At 38.3% G+C, this 23328-nt stretch overlaps 2 protein-coding genes across 2 annotated transcripts in view; both read right to left on the reverse strand.

Moving 5' to 3' along the window:
- Positions 1–3352: 3352 nt before the first annotated feature.
- Positions 3353–6587, reverse strand: LOC109961667 (adhesion G-protein coupled receptor G2-like). Its single transcript, XM_020602678.1, has 6 exons — positions 6502–6587; positions 6267–6366; positions 4660–4946; positions 4420–4521; positions 3835–3954; positions 3353–3734 (listed from the first exon to the last, which is right to left on the reverse strand). Exons 1-6 carry the CDS (start codon positions 6575–6577, stop codon positions 3634–3636), a joined length of 786 nt encoding a protein of 261 aa, XP_020458334.1. The 5' UTR covers positions 6578–6587; the 3' UTR covers positions 3353–3633.
- adgrg2a (adhesion G protein-coupled receptor G2a) overlaps positions 6581–23328 on the reverse strand; it is a gene marked incomplete at its 3' end in the record, with an annotated part of 25374 nt that continues 8626 nt past the window's right edge. The window contains exons 6-30 of the mRNA XM_020601982.1: positions 21600–21680; positions 20159–20206; positions 20005–20078; positions 17636–17707; positions 17496–17533; positions 17279–17412; positions 16042–16153; positions 15896–15954; positions 15763–15810; positions 15078–15145; positions 14954–14997; positions 14664–14706; positions 14480–14514; positions 14044–14171; positions 13833–13950; positions 10860–13570; positions 10342–10460; positions 9851–9987; positions 9604–9760; positions 9256–9408; positions 8875–8997; positions 7855–7897; positions 7664–7767; positions 6957–7081; positions 6581–6749 (exon numbers count right to left, since the gene is read on the reverse strand). Of these exons, the coding sequence (XP_020457638.1) occupies positions 6581–6749; positions 6957–7081; positions 7664–7767; positions 7855–7897; positions 8875–8997; positions 9256–9408; positions 9604–9760; positions 9851–9987; positions 10342–10460; positions 10860–13570; positions 13833–13950; positions 14044–14171; positions 14480–14514; positions 14664–14706; positions 14954–14997; positions 15078–15145; positions 15763–15810; positions 15896–15954; positions 16042–16153; positions 17279–17412; positions 17496–17533; positions 17636–17707; positions 20005–20078; positions 20159–20206; positions 21600–21680 (4943 nt within the window). The remainder of the gene's footprint in view (positions 6750–6956; positions 7082–7663; positions 7768–7854; positions 7898–8874; positions 8998–9255; positions 9409–9603; positions 9761–9850; positions 9988–10341; positions 10461–10859; positions 13571–13832; positions 13951–14043; positions 14172–14479; positions 14515–14663; positions 14707–14953; positions 14998–15077; positions 15146–15762; positions 15811–15895; positions 15955–16041; positions 16154–17278; positions 17413–17495; positions 17534–17635; positions 17708–20004; positions 20079–20158; positions 20207–21599; positions 21681–23328) is intronic.

Here is a 23328-nt window from a genome sequence, read left to right on the forward strand (position 1 = left end):
TCTTCCATAAAGGCCAGATTTGTGCAGTATACGACTGATTGTTGTCCTATGGACAGAGTCTCCCACCTCAGCTGTAGATCTCTGCAGTTCATCCAGAGTGATCATGGGCCTCTTGGCTGCATCTCTGATCAGTCTTCTCCTTGTATGAGCTGAAAGTTTAGAGGGACGGCCAGGTCTTGGTAGATTTGCAGTGGTCTGATACTCCTTCCATTTCAATATTATCACTTGCACAGTGCTCCTTGGGATGTTTAAAGCTTGGGAAATCTTTTTGTATCCAAATCCGGCTTTAAACTTCTCCACAACAGTATCTCGGACCTGCCTGGTGTGTTCCTTGTTCTTCATGATGCTCTCTGCGCTTTAAACAGACCTCTGAGACTATCACAGTGCAGGTGCATTTATACGGAGACTTGATTACACACAGGTGGATTCTATTTATCATCATTAGTCATTTAGGTCAACATTGGATCATTCAGAGATCCTCACTGAACTTCTGGAGAGAGTTTGCTGCACTGAAAGTAAAGGGGCTGAATAATTTTGCACGCCCAATTATTCAGTTTTTTATTTGTTAAAAAAGTTTGAAATATCCAATAAATTTCGTTCCACTTCATGATTGTGTCCCACTTGTTGTTGATTCTTCACAAAAAATTACAGTTTTATATCTTTATGTTTGAAGCCTGAAATGTGGCAAAAGGTCGCAAAGTTCAAGGGGGCCGAATACTTTCGCAAGGCACTGTATGTGATTTAAGCTGGAGGACTTGTAGGGTGGCCGGACTTACCCTTAGAGATGGAGTGCAGAGTTTGGACATCCAGAAGGAACTCAGAGTAGAACCGCATCCTCTTCACATCAAAAGGAGCCAGTTGAGGTGGTTCAGACAGGATGCCTCCAGAGCACCTCCCTTTGGTGGTCTTCTGGGCACGTCCATCTGGAAGGAGACCCCAGGGCAAAACCAGAACGTGCTGGAGAGATTATATACATCTCATCCGGCCTGGGAACGCCTTGGAATCTCCCCAGAAGAGCTGAAACATGTCGCCAGGGAGAGGGACATTTGAACTACCTTACTGAACCTGCTGTCACCGTGACCTGACCCCAGATAAGCAGCAGATAATGGATGGATAGATGTTAAATTTGTGGGAAAAAATGTGAAAGCAAAAATTTAAATGACTGAATTAGTTGCTTTTATGGGGTGTTGCATACTGAAACAAGTCACTGCATAATAGCCAGCCCAGCTGTTTCCCCAATCCTCCAGTCTTTATGCTAAGCTACGCTAACCACCTGCTAGCTCTAGATTCATATTTAGCATACAGGTGTGGCATCTTCTCAGTTAATTTTACTTAACGTTACTTTACTGTGACATGGTTTTAATTGGTAAAATGCGTTGAGACTCAGTAACATGACAAAATGTTTTCATTTGGATTTTCCAGCCCTTTCCTTATTTAACACTATATGTTTGAACAGGTTTCACACTAAAATATGTACAACTGTTTTTGTATATGAGGACATACCCAAAGACAGATAATGAGTTGCTAATGAACCCGATGACAGCAAAACAACAACTATGATGTGCCATAATCAACGAGTGATGAGATAATTACTTCCTCTTAATGAACCTTTCCTTGACCTAATTTACAGTCCAGGCAACACATTGCACATTTCCAGAGCATCTCTATTGCAGTTATTTCTGTCAGATGAGGAGCTTTGATCAGTATGTTATGAGCCCCTTATCACAAAGCATGTGTCCCTATCTTTGTATCTCTTATTATCTTGCCCTGGGAAATCAAAACAGAACTGACTACATAACAAACACAACAGCCCAAAAGTAAAAGCTTGCAAGACAAAATGTGAGGGAGGACTAAAGTAAGGTCTAGTGCTGAGCTTGGCAATCCGCTGACCTTGATCCCCTTGACCAGCTAAAACACGAACAGATGTTAAAAGATATTCTCATCATAGTAGCACCCCACTTTCTCTGTCTGCATGACTCTCATTCACTCACAGCTGTGGCTAGAAAAGTTATTGCTACTGCTAACACAGAGGGAGAGCCCACATCTTAGCTTGATGATGCTCCCAAGAACTTTGAGTCAAAAGCCTCAGGGGCCCGCCCTACATCTGGAGCACTCCCCCCTCTGGAAATGGAGCGTAACATGGAATCAGAAAGTGAGAGCAGAACAGCAAATTTTGAAATCTACTTATATTCTTTTCAATATAAACTAATAGTTTTAGAGGGAGTAATAAAAAAACAGAGTGTCCCGGTGTTTAATCTGTTGTCTTCTGAACCCCTTATCCACCACAACCGGTTCCCTCTGTGGACCTTAGCACTCTCTAATGAACAGATGTTTCCTCCTGGCAGGTAAGAGTAATAATTAGTTGGTGGGTTGTGGGTCACTCAAACAACAGAATATGTTTCTTTCTTTCTTGCTTTTGGCATTTGCTAAAACAAATTAATTTTTTCTTAAGAGAAGAGTCTTGATAATTATGAAGCTACAGCCAACAGCTGACAGATTTCTTCCTCAGGACACAACCAGTCTATCCTCTGTCTGTAGCACTAATGCTGAGCTAAGACAACCAGCTGGCTAGTTTTCCGCAGAAAACTGTCCAGCTGTCCCCGGGCATAAGATTTTAGTTGTTCCAAAATGCAAAACAAACATTTTTGATGATGCAACTTTTTGTTTTTATGCTCTGCACATTTTGTTGTTGTTGTTTGTTTTATTATCAGTCAGTCTCGTGTATAGTTCTTTGAAACGCATGTTCAGTGGCTATGAAGAGATCTATAGCCACCTGCCGGGGATCGGTTGCTTCCTGGGTTCACTGGCATATTTGAATATTCATGAAACTTGGAATTCAATGAAGGGCAAAGAGCAGATATGTTTTCACATTCTTTTCAGAGGTTTACTGAGTTTTGGCATTTTCCTTCAATTCACCTCATCTCTATTAAACGTTCAGCATCCTTCACAGAGTGCCTTTTGACAAATGTGAAAGAGGAATGAAAACTATAAATAAATGAACTATTTATTGAAAACACGGGCAGTGGAGTATCGTAAACACTAGTAATACCTTCATTTACCCATTTTTGTTCACAAATGAGAAACATATCAAAAAGTCTGCAAAACTGCCACATAATAATCTATACAAAATGCAATGACATACCCAATGACAGACAATGTCTGTCCTAGGATAATTATTAAATATAAATTTGCATGTTTAAATGAAAATAATGTGTAACATAATACATATCGTTTACATTAATAGTTTTAGCTTCCACAAATGTGGAGTCACAGCTGTAGTGAAACAATTACATTATTCAGTCAGAAATATGCCTACTGCACAGTTAGAACGGCTAATAAGTCTTCTTCATTATTTTTTTTTTCATATATTCTCTTCCCATTGTAGAAATGGTATTAAATAACATTTTCACCTCAGGTAGGCCTACTTCAATCTTGCTTCATCTCGTCATGTGTCCTTCATTGCACCTTTAAAACCATCTTGTATAACACTGACAATTTCTTTGAACTTATAAATATCTATTAATGAGTTCTTTGTCCATGCAAGTTGTAGCAGATCCCTAATATCTGACCATGCTCTTGGCTCACTCACACTAGGTCATTACAGTTATCACAAATGAATTCTTGACACAGGTGTCAGGCGGTGTCTTGCAGTGACAGATTTCGCCTGTGGAGCTCATTGAGGACAACATCGCTGTTAGTGCCATCAGATATTCCGCTGTCCACAAACACAGACCCTGCAGGGGACAAACACAGTAACACATTAACAGTAGTATTGTATATAAACATGTAACCTATAAATTGTGTAAAAATGCAGGTCAGACACTGTAGACATACCACTGCTAGAGGTGGCGCCACTGATGATGGAGGCGCTTCGAGAGGTGAAGAGGGGTGCTGAATTGGTTGTAGTAGTGATCGACTGATTTCTGATGTTCTGGGTGGCTGTCCGACTCCACTCTGTAGGAAAGTGTATATGACCAAGCTTATATGACTTTGTTCATTTAACCCTATGTTTCCATAATTTGACAGATCTGTCTTGCAAATGTCACTGAAGAGATACAGTATTCATACTGACATCTATTAATATTAAGAGTAAAGAGCTCAAATTAATTGGTTTGTTTCTTTGTCTTGTATTTGGTAGACAATCGTGCTTTAAGTTCTGCAACTACATTTCCCATAAAGTTGTGGGGGATGATGCTGTGGAGTCATTCACTTACACTGTGGACTACAAGCCCATTTTTTAAGCCTATATTTGTTTATATTTTTCACAAATTGGCACAATAAAAAATAGGCTGAGTTAGGGATAAGCAGTTCTTTTCTACATATACAGTATATGTGTAACGTGTCTGTGCATTCGGGTTATGACTGAAAACTGTTTTTTAATTAGTGTAAGCAGGTAAAAGAACAGATGTAGGTGCCCACCTGAGTTTTCAGCCAATCGCAGCTTTCCACAGCAGAGATATGTTCTCCACTGCCTGCGGACATTCTCTTTCACAGCACAGTGGAAAATGAAGACAAAGAAACCTGTACAGGACAAATTAGCAAAAGATTAGCTTTTGGGGTATACTCATGAATTATGATTTGGGCAATATGGACATCTTGGTTTCATCAGAAAGACTACAATGTGGCTGTCTCATTTTGAAGTAGAACCAAGTGTCTCACCTAGCAGCGAGTTGAATATAGAGAAAAGATAAACAAATGGTAAGTTGAGGGGTCCCCAGGCAAACAGAGCAAAGCCCCAGGTGAGGCCAAGCAGGATGATGAGGCCAGCGACACTGCGCATATCAGACACCATTCCCCTGTTAGGAGACTGGTTCTGGGGGTTTTGCTTCTTGATCCGAGACAGCTGGACCAGCACAACGATGAAGACCACGAAGCACAATACAAAGATGAGGAGGAAGTAGGCCACCACACCCACGTAGAAGACGAGGTTATTGCGTATCCAACAGCTACAGTGGGACACAGAATGTATTACACAAGTCTAAAGTAGGCTGCAAAAATTTGACAAGTACAATAGTCCAAAGAAAACATGTTTGCCATCTGCTAGGTGGATATTAAGTTACTATTCATGTAGTAGTCACTTTTCTGTAGCCAGGTCAATCTGATATGCATTTACTTTGGAAGTGATATGTGTGTGTGCATGTCAAACAGAGCTTTCACACAGTGAACATTTTGACCTGTCAACAAACGTCCAAATACCTCAAAATGTCTGAGAATTTTGTCCCATTTCTAAAATTAGCCTGGGGCAACTAGTAGAGGAATAATATCAGGATAAATCTGTACATGGCTTTAGGTATGTCATGAAATTCCATAAAGCCCATATAGTCAATTCAAAAACCATGGTGCCTGTACACTGAAATAGATTTTGGCCATTATTACCAACATATTACAGTGTTTAAAAATTCTAAAGTTCTGCAATGAGAAAGGACTGCTCAATTTATCAAGATAAAGTTTGACCAACAAATACAAATTTGGTTTGAATATTTCAACACCAAAGACATCACAATAAAGCAGATTGTTTGTATCTGTCACCCTCTTGTGGCCAAATACAGTAATGACAGGAATAAGACAACTATACCGATTTATTCCTACAGGTTCCCTGTAGAGTTTTTGACCTCTAGTTTTGGGTTTATGTGTTTGTTTTGTCTTTTTTTTTTTTTTTTATCTCATGCACACAGGACATCATACACATTCCTGCCAACAGTTTCACACTAACAGATACAGTGATACCCCAGCAAACACTGGACAGAAGATTGTAAACATGAATTTTAAAAAAGACTCTTGATTCAAAATACTTAAAAATGTGTGCATGAGGAAGAAATTATGTTCAACAAATTCGTTGCTAAAGGATATGAACAGGAAAACAACTATTATTACTTACAACTCCATAAAGCTTCTTTAACTTTACCTGGTTCACAATTCCTATATAGTGTTTGTAATGTAAAAGTGAAAAGATTATGTTGATATGGTTCTTGTTTTGTAAGTGGTTTCACGATGAAGTAGTTTAAAAATGTAAAGTATATTATTTCGTGGCAGTGCAGCATATATGAATAGCTCCATTCTATTCATATTTATTTATGGATAAGTAGAAATCAAACTCTTTAGCAAATATTCAGTTATACTACAGGACGCAACTTCTATTACATACTCTGTTATGGTTAGTAGAACATTTAAATGAAAAATAAAACACTTTTGTTTAAAAAAGCTGATTTTACTGCACATGGTAAAAATTTAAATGTAACTTACAGTATAATCAAAATTTAACTTACAAGTCATCTGAAGGGCCGTCTGTATATTTTCCATATGCAACCAGACCATAGTTGTTTTTGTCCACTGAGATTACAATGATTACCACGACAAGAGGAATACCTGCAAACACCAGAATTTTAATTAGTTGAACCATCTCATTACATCCAACAAAAACTATTTATGAAAACACTTTATGAACACCTCAATAAAATGGTAAAGCTATAACATCTTAGAGCCCAGTGTTGAGATACTCACCCCAGCCCATCAGCGAGAGCTTGAGCATATATCTGCTGAGGTAGGCAGTGAACACCTTGACGATACTGATGTACATGTGCAGGGCCTCTAACCGCAGGAAGTAGTGCAGGAAGAAGGCAGTGCTGATACACAACCCAGTTGCTGGGTATAATGCCAACCAGCCATCCACTAAGAATACCAGGTTGAGGAAGAGAAGGGAGAAGCAGAGCTGGACCAGAATCTTGGCTGGAGTATCCCGCAGCAGTTTCCTGCAAAGGAAGAGTCTGTTAAAATAGAACTTGGAATAGAAATTGAATTCATTGTGTAATTTACATGGACCGCTTTGCAGTTCATAAATTTTCAAGTCATGCAATGAATTAATTTTAGCTTTTAAATGATCCATGTTGCATGTTAAAATGACCAAACTGTTAGGACAGAAGGAACAAAATTAGCCTGGTAAAGAGATGATTTCTTACTCAAATAAAAGGTATGTCAGTATGGTGACAGCGAGAAAAATAGCAGAAATTCCACAGCCGATGTAAGTAATGTAAGTCAGAATTTCTCCTTGCTGACGATCAGTTACTCCTTCTCTGGACAAATCCTGTTTTTGAACGGGGCACACACACAAATATACACACGGTGAACACATGCTGTACAACTGAACCTCATCGATTCTGTCACAGCTGTTGTCTCTGCCCTCTAGTCTCCTGACACTATTGTTTTCTGGACTGCTCTATGAATTGACATTCCCCATCCAGTCTCCAGTTATTTCCCTCTGACTCTGCCCTTCAAAAGAGGCATCAGTTGTTTCCCTGTCAGTTATCCACTGGTCTATCCCTGAGGTTAGGATAGGGTTGGCGTAGTTGCTGCCTGTCCTGGAGTCATACAGCCTTCTGGCATGCTCTCAGTCAGTGATCCATCAGAGCTTGCTTCTCAGCCTGCCTCTCCCACAGCTAGGTCTGCTAACCACCAGCCTGTTTCCCAGCTAGTTAGCACTGGATGTACATTGCAGGCCTCCATCCAGCCCAATCAGCCAGCCAGCGTATCCACTGGGGGGTACGCTGGGGACTTAATTCCCCATACATACACTGTAATTCTGATTTGAAAATTACTCTATTAATATTACTGTCAATACATCACATGCACATACAACAAACATAAACATTAAAACAAAGCCACAAACCAGCAGTATTGCAAATGAAGTAAGATGGTTGCAGCTGCAGGTTGTTGCTTCTGATGTGGCATTGACACGATCACAGCCAACTTTACTCCAGCCTCCTTTACCACCTGAACAATACAAACACCACAAACAGCAATGTTCAGAACTGTGGAAATTTAGCTCTTAACTAACTTGATTGCCATTCATGTACTCACCATTCAGATCAAAGTCCCAAAATACACAGACCCCAAGATTTGTCTAAAAAACATGAAAAACAATTTAATTGTAGTACAGTACAAAATGAGCAGTAATTTTCAGGGTTACCCTTCATATTGAAAACCACTGAACAAAGGGAAAAGTATAATGTTACTGTGGTTTATGGCTTCACATTGTTATGAGCCTGTAATTTGCATCCCAATCTCACATGAAAACATAGAATAGCTACATTGATCCACAGCTTAAAAAGTAGTAGTGTCACAATAAAAAATAAAAAAGTAAAAAAAAACTGACATGGCAACATTTTTATATCAAAACCCAGTGTCGTCCTTTGTCTTCTTCTCCTTCTTGGTGTTTTATGGTGGTTGGCAAACAACAAATGTATATGCATTACTGCCACCAACTGAACTGGTTATTGACGTTAAACGATTTGGAACAACAAAAAGGTAAAAACATGAGGAAATTGGAGGTCCGGGCAGATGAATGGGCCAACAAACACCTGACCTTTATGATAACAACCAGAGATTGAGTCCCACATTTGATTTTGTACTTTTCATTTTAGAGTATTTTAACCAAACCCAGGGGCTTTCCCTAAACCTAACCACATATAAGGAATGTCAGCCACTGTCTTTTGTTTTCGCTGCCAGAAAAACATTGCCATGTCACAATTTTGATGGAGTTATTGTAAGACTAGTGCATTTTGTGTTGCAGACTAATGTACAGTAGCTATTATACATTTTGCTGTGAGACTGGGCTGTGATTTGCAAATACATTGAAGACCAGTTAGTTGCTATGGGCTTTGTAAACAAGGATCAGGATCTTTAAAATAAATAATACAAGGATTCCAATAAACAGTAACCAGCATGTCCAGAAAGGGTTTTTTTTTTATCAGAATGCTAAAGTAGCTACTGCTTTTGGTCTGACCATCAACATGCTGACAATTACTTGTGGTATTCAACTTATGTGACTTTTTCTGGATGAACTGATTCATGAGAAAAAAGAATTGTTTGCCTACTCACAGATGTAGTTTCGGTGTTTTGGATGGTAAACTGAATCTTGTCTGTCAAGTTGCTTATTGACAAATTGTAAACACTGCAGGCCAGGACAGGACTGACATAGGTTATTTTGTTTAATGATGGATCCTGCAAAATAGAAGATAAATGCATGCAGGTTAGAGGATGGTGATGGTTTACATTTAATTTCAGCACAAGAATTGCTCCAGTTTGAATAATATTTTATTTCATAATATTTTTTCAAAGAAGACAAAACCTTCTGTGGAGCAATATCTGTACTAAATTCAGTAAGAACATCAAATTAAACAGAGAAAATTTCAAAATGCTGTACATGCTGTACATCACTGACTGAACACATAGAAATATTAATATTCTGCGAGACAGTACCTGAAAGAGGACAGGTTTGGTGTAAAAAGTGAACTGGACTCTGCTGGCCAGGTATTGTTGCTGAGGACTGAGACCTGAGGTGAGGGAGGGTGGCAAGAATGCAGACGCCAGAGGAGTAGAACCTGACCTCTTGGACCGGGACCTAGTGACGGTCTGAAGACACCAAACAAACAAACAAACAAAATTTAAAAAAATAAATTAATTAATTAAAAAAGCCTCCTTATCTGCTTAAAGTCTGGCCATGCATACATTTTTGTAAATGTTTTTTTGTAAATTTTTGATTCAAAACATTATGTTCATTTCATGAAATTTAATAAAACTAGATGACTACATTCAAATCTGGGCTACCTGGACATCATAAGTACTGAAGATGTTGACAGATGTTGTTGGAAAGTTGCTTCCATCCACTGTCCTGACTGCCAGAACCAGTGAATCCGAAGAGAGGGGTTCACTGTTACCACTGACATCCACTATATAACCCAGTTTATCCACCACATGAATCAACCTGTCCACAGAAAAGAAGACAGAAATTTAGAAAGTCAGATACATGTGCATTTGTTTGCATACACATTGGTGGGTGTCATGTAAGTTGTACCTGTTAGCAGATTCTGAGAGGGCCACTGAGGATGCTGCCATTAGGTTGCTGACAATTTGGATGATTTTTTTCCCCACGGGGTTTGACACAGTGGGCTCACGCTCAAGGTACTCCAACTGATCCACGATGTTTCTCACCTGCAACATCCATCAAACTACAAAGTTACCTTCTAAATGAAAGATATGTAATTCAAAACAACAAGTGGCCACTCCATTAACAGTAGCTGATAGATTTAAATGTGAGTCACTTTGCCATTTTTATGATAGTTGTGACAATCTTGTTTGGTTTGCTTTAAAGGTTTGAGGATGTAACTTATTTTATATTGGGTTTTTTTTTTGTCAAATAAAATTACAATTTTGGTTCCAAATAGCAACTTGGTAAAATAATGTATCTAAAAATCCATTGGTTAATCCTTCATAGACCTAAATTTTGAAATGGTTTTATGGCTTTATGGTTGAATATTGCATACTTTAGTAAATCAGTAGTTTCACCTCTGAGGAGTCCATCTGGGATGCCTGCTGTGATTCCTTTAGCAGCCGGTCTGCATTATAGTCTGCTGAGCTTTGGTATGGAGTTGTCATTATAGTGGTTGTGGAGTGAGTTCCAGTACCTTAGTAAGGAGTACAACAAATCATCAAGTTATTAGTCTCAATAATGTGGTCAGTTATGTGATGTGATGGTCACTATTGTATGACTAACACAGATCTCAAATGGGAAATGCTATATAGAAAAGTATCCTGTCCATGCTGACTGAAACTCAAGAGCAACACACACAAGTTTTTATAAACAGCAACAAGAAAATGTTCTGTTAAAACAATGGCTTTTACATATTACACATTAATAGTATCACATTTAAGTCTATGCAGTGTTTCTCAACACTGTTTCTCAAGTCCACTAAATCTTAAAAATAATAAGTTACGGATATTGCTGTTCTTTTTGGTGCGTCCAACTGTTCATGCAACTTAAATCAGTACAGCAGTAAAAATGTCAGGTTCTAAGCTTTACATACCAGTTGTTGTGGTTGTGCTGGTCAGGGTGGTCGTTGGGAGAGTAGTACTGCTAGGCATCGAGGTTTGTGAACCATTTGTGGTTATAGTTGTCATCATGCTGGAAGCTGGGGCTGTTTCATTACCGGAAGCTTTAGCAGATGTCGAATTGACTCCTGAAGTTACAGCTGTGCTGGAGTTAATGTCATTTTTGGTGCTTGTTGTGATGTTTTGAGTCACAATTGCTGTGGTGTGACTTGTAGTCTTGTTGTTAAGAGCACTTGCTGTGGTACTGTTGACAACAGAAGTCACAGTCGTGTTTGTTGTGAATGTTGTTGCATTGTTGTTGTTGATTTGTGATGCAGTGGTAGATAATGTTGTGTTTATATATGTGGCAGTGGTGTTCTGTTGTGTTACTGTCATGGGTGCAGTGGTTATGTTGTTAGGAGATACAGTTGTAGTTGTTACATTGTCTGCTGTTGTGTAATTGTATTGTGTAGTTATATTGTTGACTGTTGTCCCATTGGGAGAAGGTGTTGTTGTGTTACTTTCTGTGCCATTGATGTCATCTCTGACCTGCTGCCCTGCTGTGTAATTGGCAGAGGCTGTAGTATAATTGGTGATGGCTGTAGTTTCATTGTACACTGTTGTGTGATTGTGAGAGGGTGTAACTATTCCGGCTGTAGTTAAGTTGTACTCTGTTGTGTGATTGGGTGTAATTGCATTGGTTATAGTTTCATTGTACACTGTTGTATAATTTGAAGAAGTTGTAAGTGGTTCAGCTGTAGTTGCATTGTTGTTACTAAGACGGCTCGTCACATTGTAATGTGCTGTATCATTTGGAGAAGATGTAAATGTCATGTTTGCAGTTACATTGTACTCTTTTGTGTCTGTGGAATGTGTAATTGTAGTTACATTGTACACTGTTGTGCCATTTGGATAAGGAGTAAATGTAGTTGTATTGTAAACTGTTATGTTACTGGGAGTAACTGTTTTGACTGTAGTTACATTGTAGAGTGATTTCTCAGTTGGTGTCAGTGCTTCAGCTGTTACATTGTTGGCTGTTGTGTTACTGGATGTGACTGTAGTTACATTGTAGAGTGATTTCTCAGTTGGTGTCAGTGCTTCAGCTGTTGTTACATTTTCGGCTGTTGTGTTGTTTGGAGAAGGTGTAAATGGTTTGGCTGTAGTTACGCTGTAAACTGTTCTGTTACTGGTTGTAACTGTAGTTACATTGTAGAGTACTGTAGTATTTGGAGAAGGTGTAAATGGTTTGTCTGTAGTTACGTTGTAAGCTGTTGTGTTACTGGGTGTAACTGTAGTTACATTGTAGAGTACTGTAGTATTTGGAGAAGGTAGAAGTGGTTTGGCTGTAGTTACATTGTAAACTGTTGTGTTACTGGGTGTAACTGTAGTTACATTGTAGAGTACTGTAGTATTTGGAGAAGGTGTAAATGGTTTGGCTGTAGTTATGTTGTAAGCTGTTGTGTTACTGGGTGTAACTGTAGTTACATTGTAGAGTACTGTAGTATTTGGAGAAGGTGTAAATGGTTTGTCTGTAGTTACGTTGTAAGCTGTTGTGTTACTGGGTGTAACTGTAGTTACATTGTAGAGTACTGTAGTATTTGGAGAAGGTAGAAGTGGTTTGGCTGTAGTTACATTGTAAACTGTTGTGTTACTGGGTGTAACTGTAGTTACATTGTAGAGTACTGTAGTATTTGGAGAAGGTGTAAATGGTTTGGCTGTAGTTATGTTGTAAGCTGTTGTGTTACTGGGTGTAACTGTAGTTACATTGTAGAGTACTGTAGTATTTGGAGAAGGTGTAAATGGTTTGGCTGTAGTTACATTGTAAACTGTTGTGTTACTGGGTGTAACTGTAGTTACATTGTAGAGTAGTGTAGTATTTGGAGAAGGTATAAATGGTTTGGCTGTAGTTACATTGTAAACTGTTGTGTTACTGGATGTGACTGTAGTTACATTGTAGAGTACTGTAGTATTTGGAGAAGGTGTAAATGGTTTGGCTGTAGTTATGTTGTAAGCTGTTGTGTTACTGAGCATAACTGTCTCAGCTGTGGTTGCATTGTAGAGTGTTTCATTATAGGGAGAAGATGGAACTGTCTTGGTTATAGTTAGATTGTTCTCTCGTGTGTCTGTGGGAGGTACTGTAGCATTTGGAGAAGGTGTCAGTGGTTCTGCTGTAGATACTGTGTACTCTGTTGTGTTACTGGGAGAAGCTGTGAATGTATTTGCTGTAGTTAGGTTGTACACTGGTGTGTGATTGAGAGGCAGTGTAGTTGTGTTCGGTGTTGAATCCATCATAGCGGTTGTGTTCTGTAATGTGAGAGTGTTAGCAGATGTTATGATATTGGGTTGGGTTGAGTTGGAAGAGGAAAATGTCACAAATTCTGTTGTGTTTTGTTGTGTTGTGGTTATGTTTTGAAGTACTGTAGTGGGTGTCACAGTTAGGTTCTGTGAGCTGGTTTGAAGGAGAGGATGTGCTGTTGAGGACTGTGTGCTGTTTAACTGTGTAAGTGGAGTTGTCATGTTAGGCTGAGCTGTTCCTCGTGATGCATTTGTCTCTTGAGTTGCAGGAGATTTTTCAGTTGCTGGGTAAGTTTGTTCATTAGTGCTGGTCACCAGTGTTGGCATGGTTTCAGGAGGTGTAGTAAAGCTGCTGTTGGACTGTGTTGTGCAGCTGTCAGTCAAAAGAACAGCAAGCGTCTCATTTGCCTCACTATGAAAGAACAGACAAAAAGCAGAATAAATCATTTTTATACTAATATTAAAGACAAATCTTTATTAACTTTTATCTGAAGTCAGTGCCTGGTTGAATGGCAGTGGCAGGAGTATGCCTTAAGTGACTTCCAACCATACAATGTCACATAGAGATAGACAAGAGAAGACATAGGTTCTAAAATTGAATATTCACCACTCTCACGGAGAAAGTAACTGAGAGCAAAAAGAATAGTTGCACTCCCAATGTTTTATACATTTACCATTTAAGCAAAGTAGGGTCAGGATGACAGACATCAGAGATCAGCAGGTCACTGTCAACCCAGGTGAAGTTGGAGGCCAACAGTGTACGCACATCCAAACCAGGAGAACCACATATTACTGAGGACAGAGAAATCAAACAGAACAGAGGTTTCATCACAGAAAAAAATGTATGCAGCAACATTGATCATAAACTGCAACATGTCAACTAACCGATTCGGGTAACTGGTCTTTCAACTGATATTTCAGTGATGTTGTCAATGAGCTGTTGCATAAGTTCACTCAGGGAGCAAACACTGACAGGTCCAGACATTTCCAATATCACCATGCAGCTGTACAACCTGGAGACAGACGACAGAATTCACCTTCAGATATTATTCATTAAATACATTATCACCAGTATTTGCATTCCAGGGGTTAATCCTGTATTATAATATTTTTTCATTTTCCTTGACAGATTTCTGTCATTTGTGTTCTTGTACTTTTTCTTTCTTTGTGCCTGGTGCATCTGACAATCATCCAAAAATCCTCAACAAACAAAACAGCCCTAGGATTTTTAAGAGTAGTCAGCAATATCCTTTTTCAACATTTTTTAAGAGGCTCATTTCTGTATGTGAGAATAACAAGCAAGAAGAAAGAAATGGTCTACCTCTGTTGTACCCCATGACATTCCAGGTGAGCGTGCTGGGAAAAGCAATATATATTCATAAAACATCATTAACAGGTCTCAGTATGAAAAAAAATCAACAAATTTCAGCTGGCTGGAGTGACCTTCTAGAGATCAGTGTCATTATTAAGGTTTTATGTTGACTTTAATATGAAGCCAGTTTTACCTGGTACTTCTTTAAAATCTCTGCATAATCTCCACATGGTGACCTGGAAACAAAGAATTGTCCATGTGAGAATTATTACCTCCAAAACCCTTAAATATAAGGCACTGAATTATTATTTAAAGGCTCTACTAGAGATATTTTCTTTTACTCTAATTGCAGTTAGAAAAAACACACAGCTTGGTTAGCTTAGCCGTTCACTGGCTCTTTACGACGCAGTACAATGGTACTAGCAAACTCAGGATGGATTTGAACATGGTCAGCAGGTATGTACCGCGAGTGGATAGACTTACCCCGACTCTGGGTCACAGAGGCGGTCTACACGAAGAGTTGTTAACTGTCAAATAAAGTCTGACAATCAGTACAAAGCATGTCAACAATGAAATGTATAAATCAATCACACTGTGCTGTACATACCATTTTTTGTATGAAGCTAATATTAACAGATGCCTTGCTGATGTTAATTCTTAAGGCAAAGAACTCACCTGAAAAGAAAAAGAACAATAATAAGAACAGTATATCATAGGCAGTATAAGACATAATTCTAACACCTACCCTCTGAGATGAATTAATACAAATATTTGCCCTCTTTTCAAAAGATAGATGAGAAGATTGACTTTCATGTCTCTCCAATAAATATGATGGTTCAGCCAGGAGCTAAGTGTTAGTTTAATGTTGGTGCTCACAGCTAGCCTGGCTCCATATAAACATAAATAAATTCATCAATCATCTCTAAAGCTTGCTGAACAACATGTCATATCCTGTTTAGTACAAAACTGACAAGTTGTGTTTATGAACTTCTTTATGCTCTTTATGCTAATAAACTGTTGGATAAAACTTTGTTTATGTCACAGACCTCAGTTTGGTATTATTTAAACACTAATAAGTACATTTCCCAAAATTTAGAAGCGTGATTCATTTAATATTTGTATAAAGTTGCATTAAGTAATCTCATACTTCACAGTCACATTTACCAGCTGTGTTTGTGTGGGGGGTTTCTATAAACAAATACACAAAATATGCACACATATATTTTTGCTTGTCAACACAGTGCAAACATATGTAGACAGGCAGGAACAAAAAATTCAGGTTTTTTTCTTACTTGAAGAACTACAGAAAGAAGTGCAGTCACAAAAGCGAGGAGCTTCACCTGAGGCACAGAAAAACAATTATAGCAGCAGAAGCAACACTGAATTCAGGAGAATGTAATGGGTGTCTGTGTTTGTGGTACTCACTGCCGCAGGAGTATGGGTTTGACTGTGGAGCTGGGCTGGACATGGGCTCTGTGACTGAGCTAGAAGATACAGAGGATGATAAGATACAGAGTGCATGCATGTACATTTAGGCATGCACTGTAGAGAAAAGCAAAGGCACTGCTCACCATGTAAGATTAGAGGGTTTGTCAGACTGACAAATACTGTTCAGGGAAGATGTGGACGTGCACCTCACGAACTCACCAACAGAGGGCTGTGTACTGTCACATAGATTTCGACCTGATGTGAACAAAATCAACAAGACTGTGTTAATAAATCTTTTTTGTGGGAATGACTCTTGTTCTGCTGTGTTTGTGATGTTTTGGGGTTTTAAATCTAGAATGCAACGTTATGTGTTTGTGCTTGGTGAGGCAAAGATTTACTAGACTTTGTCAGACACACACTGCATTTTCATCGTGTGTCACAAAAATTAGGTCATTTTTTAGAAGCTGCACACACTTTGAACTGATTTAATAGATGTTTGTATGTTTATGTACAGTGCTACATTCCCCCACACTCACATCCTGTATGTGAGTGTGTGTATTCCTGCTAGTGTTTTGCTGTGTTTGTATCTGTATTTGTATACAGTATGCATGTTCTCACTTAATTCATCCTTGTTTGGACATTTTAGCTGATCTTCACTGAAAAGCTTTTTGAGGGTTACAGCTTGGTTTTGGAGATCAGATTAGATTTCAGTTTTGTTTAGGTTTAGGGTAAAGACTGGGATTAAACATGTACAGAGTGGTGACACCTTCATTGACTCTACAGTAATAGCAGATCATACATAGTTCCACACATTAGCAGCAGCGCCACAGAGTTACATTGACCTGGCTGCTATCTGTCAAAGTAAGAAGTTGAAATCCATAGCATTAATTATAGTTGTGACATTTTAAGTTAAGGATATGTCAGAACACATTTTACAACCTTTTGACGGTCTCCCTGCGTCACTTTAATAATTAGGTACATAGCTAACTAGCTAAGGAATCTGAGCTATCTACAACAGCAGAGCACACAATTAGTTTGCAAGGCTGTACAAGTCATTAAAAGCAGTAATTAAACACTAATAATAAACACCGCTGTTTGGAACAGAAAATGAGGGATTTGAATTGACGTCTTGGAACTATTTGAAGCTACCTGAGTCACATGACCCGCTGTTATTTTTTTAACCCCTTGGTGTTGCAGCTCTTCTGTCTTAATGCGTCTGCACAAGTACTGCAGTGGTGATAGTTCTGGTAAGGGGCATTATGCCATTGAGTGTCCACATAACTATAGAAAGACACAACTTTGTGTGTGTATCTGTATGTTCTATGTTTTTGCGCATGCGTGAAGATATTAGGTGATATTAGGTTACTGACAAATGCTCACCAACTCTCTCCACCTCTCCAATGATTCTTGCATGCATTTGGTTTCTTTGCTGCAATGCAGAGGCTGCAGCAATCTGCAGTTCACATGGTAAGATGGCACGGTTGAAGTGCAAAAACACACTGCAGGTTGTATTTCTGGAAGCACAACACAGCTATGAGGAGGTGCAATTTTATGTATATGAAGCAAGTGCACAAAATACCTACTGACATGCTGTTACCTTATGTCTGTTTTTGCAATACAGGACACCTCCACTGTCTGTAAAGTGACAGAGAAGGTTTGCAGTCATTTGCCAGCCTTAGAGAAGACATTTTATTCTGGATAGTGCTATGGTGTTGAATGTTTCTGTGACATACTGACCTGCAGTTGTGTGCCACCCTGACAGAAAATGTATCCTGTAGTGTTATCTTTACAACCGAACACATTTGACACCTGAGTGAAAAATAGAGAAACAGAAAGAGAAGCAGGCAGATGCTGTGTGAGACGAAATGGGAGCTTTTCATATACAAAAGTGCATGAATGAAATATAGGTCGACCGCCTCGCTGAAGCTGCATTTAGGGTATGCTGATCTGGCATTAGAATATATGTGAGCATGAGTGTTCGCATGGGTTTCACAGTTAGTAGTGTGTGAAATGTCTGGTTATGCTAACACAATCTTCTCATTTAGTCAAATGTTATTGGTGTGACATTGCATAATTTGAGGAATGTGGTGTCATTTTTGTGAAATGCCATTTAAAATATTTAACACTGGCATAATAAACAAGATTTATCAGTTTTCAGGTCAGATGTGTCAATTGTATTCCATCGTATCTCTTCAACTCTAAACATTAGCCTAACGCTAGCTTTGCCAGTTGGATACAGCAGTTACACCCAGCATTCAGTGAGTGGAAAACATTTAGTAACTAATCTTTACATGAGAACTAGTTTGTTAGGTGCAACCTGTTTAATTTAATAGCAGCCGTGCTAGGCCAGAGCTAGTCTAATTATGATCTTATGAACAGTTGGTGTACCTGGCTCCTGATGAGATGTGTTGCCTTTATACACAGTTTCACAGTTTTAGGGGACAAGAATGTATTAGACAAATTAAGAAAACTTGAAGCCACCATGTGCTGAGTTTTGCAATTACATGGTCTTTCAAATTATTCCAATTATTTAAGGTTTATGTTTGTACAAAAAGAGACAGTCCCAACAGAAATTAGGAAACTGTATGGAAGAGTCCAACTGTGGTCATTATACTGTATTTAATTGTTGGTTGCAGTTTGTTTGCAATTAAAATGTAATAATTTAAAAATGTCCCAAACAAATAGAAATTTAAGCTGAAGTGAATATTTTTTGAATCATCTAGTTTTTTCTAAACAAACAAACAAACTGTTGTGGCCAAAAATGACATCATGAGAGCTGTGAGAATAAACCAAACCAATAACTTTAAGTTATAAGTTACAAAAGTGTAAAAGTCAATTATATAACACTGATAACACATCACTCAGGTTTTCCTAATTTCACAGTGCTACATGTCAACAAATGACGTACATTTCATTACTTAGCTATGTCACCAAGTCATTATGGTCCCTCAGTACTTAGAGCAAATAAAGACCTGGATGCAATCAAATTTCATTCAGCCAAAAAAAGACAAGATTGAAGTTTTTGGCAACAAGAAAGAAAGAAAGAATGAAAGTTATTGCTCAGCTTGATTCTAGAGCTATAAAGACAAAAACACAGACTCATACCTGAGCTTCACAGTCACATCAAGGCCATAACTAAATCAGCTTTTTATCACCTCAAACAAATAGCAACACTCAGAGAGCTCATGTCGAGACAAGATTTAGAGAAACTCATTCATGCCTTCATCTCCAGCAGGCTGGATTATTGTAACAGTTTTGTCTGGTCTTCCCACAAATACTTTTAGACAACTTCAGCTCATTCAGATGCTGGTGACAGAACCAGAACCAGGAGAACTGAGCACATCACCCCTGTTCTTAAATCCTTACATTTTAAAGTGCTTCTCCTAGTTTATAAATCACTCAGTGGTATGGGGCCAAAATATATGTCTGCTCTCCTTGAAGAATACAAACACAGCAGGGCTCTGAGATCCTTAGGAAGTAGTCAAATGGTAGAACCTCAGGTGAGAACCAAGCGGGGGAAGCTGCTTTAGCTGCTCTGCTGCACACAGATGGAGCCAACTACCTGAGGACCTTCAATGTGTCCCATTTTCAAGTCCAGACAGAAAATTGTTTTCCTGTGCCTTTGATTGACTTTTTTCTCTGCTGCACTTTCTGTTTCATCTCTTGCATTCAGGGCCGTTTACAAGTTATTACTGCACTGTAACTGCTAGATAATCTTGTTTTAGACCTTTTACTTTGTCTATTTCTTTTTATCTATGTATTTCTTCACTGGTTTTAATGCTTATTGTTTTTAATACAGTTACTGTTTTTCTTCACCTATGCAAAGCACTTTGAATTGCCGCTGTGTATGAAATGTGCTATATAAATAAAGCTGTCTTGCCTTGCCTTTCAAATCCAAACTACTTTTAAGTACATCACAGGGTTGGAATGTGCTTTAGCGCTGGCAGGAATGTGCTGCTGCTCCTATGAACAAATCCTGTGCTGGCAAGACTTGTTTGTGACAAGGTGACATTTAAAGCTATGAAATGAATGCCACAGTGATGGGGTGGAGACCAATACTTATATAAGCTCAACAAAGTGGATGAAGGAATGTTTTTTGTTCTCACCAAATCTTGCACATCTTGTTCACCCTTGTTGCCTTGTGTGACTTCCACACTGATGTTCATCCAGAAGTAAGCACCTGCAAAAGTAAATAAAGTTGTAAGCCTACAGATATGCATAACAAACACTCTGATGGGGCAGTAGGTCAATAAGTCTTACTATCATTGGAGCAGAGCTGGCTGATGTCACAATTTACCACTGAAGAACCTAAAGGAAAAGAAAAAATTAATGAATAAAATATAAGCAAAAGGGCGGCATGGTGATGCAGTGCTTAGCGCTGTTGCCTCACAGTAGGAAAGTTCTGGGTTTTACGCCCCAGCTGACCCAGGGCCTTTCTGTGTGGAGTTTACATGTTCTCCCTGTGCCTGCCTGGGTTTTCTCCGGGTGCTCCGGCTTCCTCCCACAGTCCAAAGACATGCAGCTTAGCTTGACTAGCAACTCTAAATTTCCCCTAGGAGTGAATGTGAGTGTGTGGTTGTTTGTGTGTAAGTGGCAGCCCTGTGATACACTGGTGACCTGTCCAGGGTGGACCCACCTCTCACCCAGTTGGGCTGGGATTGGCTCCAGTCCCCCCCACCCCCACCCACCCATTGATAATGGATAATGGATGGATGGATGGAGATATGCAAAATGAAATAGGTTTAGGCCTTGTGTCTTCGTTAAATCAGTACTGCACTAATTGTATAAATGAATGATCCTCCAGGTGTGGTTTGGTTGGTGGAGGGAGACATAACTGGAAACATTTAGGTGTGTGCTGAGATCTTATTGGCCTGACTTTTGTTAGCAGACTAACAAGTAGAGATGTGACATCAGAAGTTGTGCTTGATGTCACCAGTGGAGTTACTTTTATTGAGGGTGTGACAGATGAAATATTACATTTTAGCTACATTTTTGTCATTTGCTGACATTATAATATTTACATTTTAGTTAAACTTAAATCTCTGCTATTTTTTTTTTTATTATGCCACTTACAGATCAATCTATAATTGATCAAAATTGATATAGATCATTCATAAGATTACAAAAAGCAGGAACAAATTTTAAAATTTGCTACTTTTGATCATCTGCCAATATTATAATATCAACTTAACAAAATTCAAAAAGTAGATCCAAAGCACATTATCCTTAATCCTCTGCAACTATGTACCGCTGTTATAATGTTTTCATAACAAAATCCAATATAAAACATAAAAGAATGGAGCAAAATTGAAAATAACCGTAGTTACAGTTTCATTTTACCATTTACTCTAATGTGAACATAACATGATGAATGAAACAATAAATAGTATGGCCAAATTTAAATTACCCGCACATTTCTGTTACTTTTCATCATTTACTGACATTTTATTATTGTAACCAACAGAAATGAAGAATAAAACTACACAAAGTACAACTTTTTATCATTTACTGCTATAACATGATTCATCCTACAATGTTTGGTGTTGTTCTAATTAGTTAGTGTCTGATGGACATTCAAGAGAATATTGCACTCAGTTATAATTCATTTGCAACAGGAGTTTGCAAAACAGATACTGATAAGGACCACATGCAGAGACCCAGAAAATGAACCAAAGGTATAAGATACTCGAGAATGACTTACCTGTGACTATCGGGATCTGGCTGTTCACCTGAATGCCAGTTGGTACTATGACAGGACTCAAGGTAGGTGTAATTGAAGGTGCTACGGTAAAATAAAAAATGAAGAAGGGAGTAAGTAAAAGGGACCATCAAGGTTTTTCATGTCTGTCTATCTAGCTAATGTATCTGTATTCAAAAAGCAAAAAAAAAAAGTAAAAAATACAGTGGTGGAAGAAGCATTCAGATCCTTTACTGAAGTAAATAGCAATACTACAGTGTAAAAATACTGAAGTAAAACTCCTGCATTCAAAATGTTACTTCAGTAAAAGTACAAAAGTATTAGCAGCAAAACAATGTACTAAAAAATAAAAGTATTCCTTATAAAGAATGGTACATTTCACATTCCTGTATGTCATATTATTGTATTATAATTATCAATGGATTATTGTGTACATTGATTTTGATTTGATTTATTCTTTCAAACATGTAAAGACAGTCAATATGTCAACACACATAATTTCACACATATCCACAAATGCATTATCAATTTGCTTATACCTAGTACATGCTTGAACGGAGTAGGAAGAAGTTAGACTTATCTAGTCCTACCCCATAACATCATCTTACCAGCATTGGATTGCAAGCAGTATTACTACATGGATAATTTTGTTCTACACCACGCTAGTGATATACTAAAAAATATTACAGACTGTTAACATTCTTACATAATTACATACTTTGATAATTATCTTCTACATCACACAAGTAGAATTATTACATAGTGTTAACATTCTTACACCACACCCACAATGTTACACCTGATTAATCATTAAACCTGTTCTTGCAATAGTTTTTGAATTCCACCAGGTAATAAATTGTTCCTGGCTTTATACATAAACACAGCAGTCTTATATCCCACTAAATCGAAAAATTTTAACAATTTAGACTGTATGAAAGCTACATTGGTGTGATCCCTATACCCCATCTTATGCACAATTCTTATCGCTCTTTTTTGTAATATATACAATGGTTGAAGTGAGCTTTTGTATGTATTTCCCCAGTTTTCAACGCCATACTCTAAGTATGGTAAGATCAATGAAGAATACAAAATGTGTAGTGCTTTCTCGTCCAAAATATGTCTAACCCTTGCCAATATTGATATGTTTTTTGCTATTTTGTTTTGAACATATCTGATATGAGATTTCCAGGTGAATTTATCATCAACTATGACACCTAGAAATTTAATTTCATATACTCGTTCTATATTAGCTCCCCCAATTATCTAGTCTACGATTCCCAAATACCATAAATTTAGTTTTATCCAAATTCAGAGATAGTATATTACTATCACACCATTTCTTTATCTTCTCAAGTTCCTGTGAAACCTGTCCAGAGAGTTGCTGTAGGTTTTCCCCGGATGCCCATATGGTAGTGTCATCAGCAAATAAGACCACTTTCACTAAATCAGAAACCTTGCATATATCGTTAATGTATAATATGAATAATTTAGGTCCCAAAACTGAACCTTGAGGAACTCCACATACAATGTCCAGTTCACTCGATTGATATTCACCCAACTTCACATTGCATTTAAAGGTGCAGCTAAAGAGGGAGCTACTTTAAACTGGCTTATATGCATTTAATTTGAGTATCTGCTGTGTAGTCTAGTCTCTGTGTCCAGAGATCGGGTCGTCGGGGCGCCTGCCTTCGACTGCTGCCCAATCCACTGTGCACCAGCCCCCTACGGGTCC

This window comes from Monopterus albus, unplaced genomic scaffold (genome assembly GCF_001952655.1).
Source record: "Monopterus albus unplaced genomic scaffold, M_albus_1.0 scaffold3.1, whole genome shotgun sequence".
Taxonomy (NCBI): domain Eukaryota; kingdom Metazoa; phylum Chordata; class Actinopteri; order Synbranchiformes; family Synbranchidae; genus Monopterus; species Monopterus albus.

Bases quoted from the DNA above. Each gene is read 5' to 3' on its own strand.
- LOC109961667 (XM_020602678.1), bottom strand. From the start codon at position 6,577: ATGTACATCAGTATCGTCAAGGTGTTCACTGCCTACCTCAGCAGATAT. The intron at 4,947-6,266 runs GTAAGTTAAATT...GTCCCACTGTAG, and splicing joins GACGGCCCTTCAGATGACTT to CTGTTGGATACGCAATAACC. The intron at 3,955-4,419 runs GTGGGCACCTAC...ACTTTCCTACAG, and splicing joins GCGATTGGCTGAAAACTCAG to AGTGGAGTCGGACAGCCACC.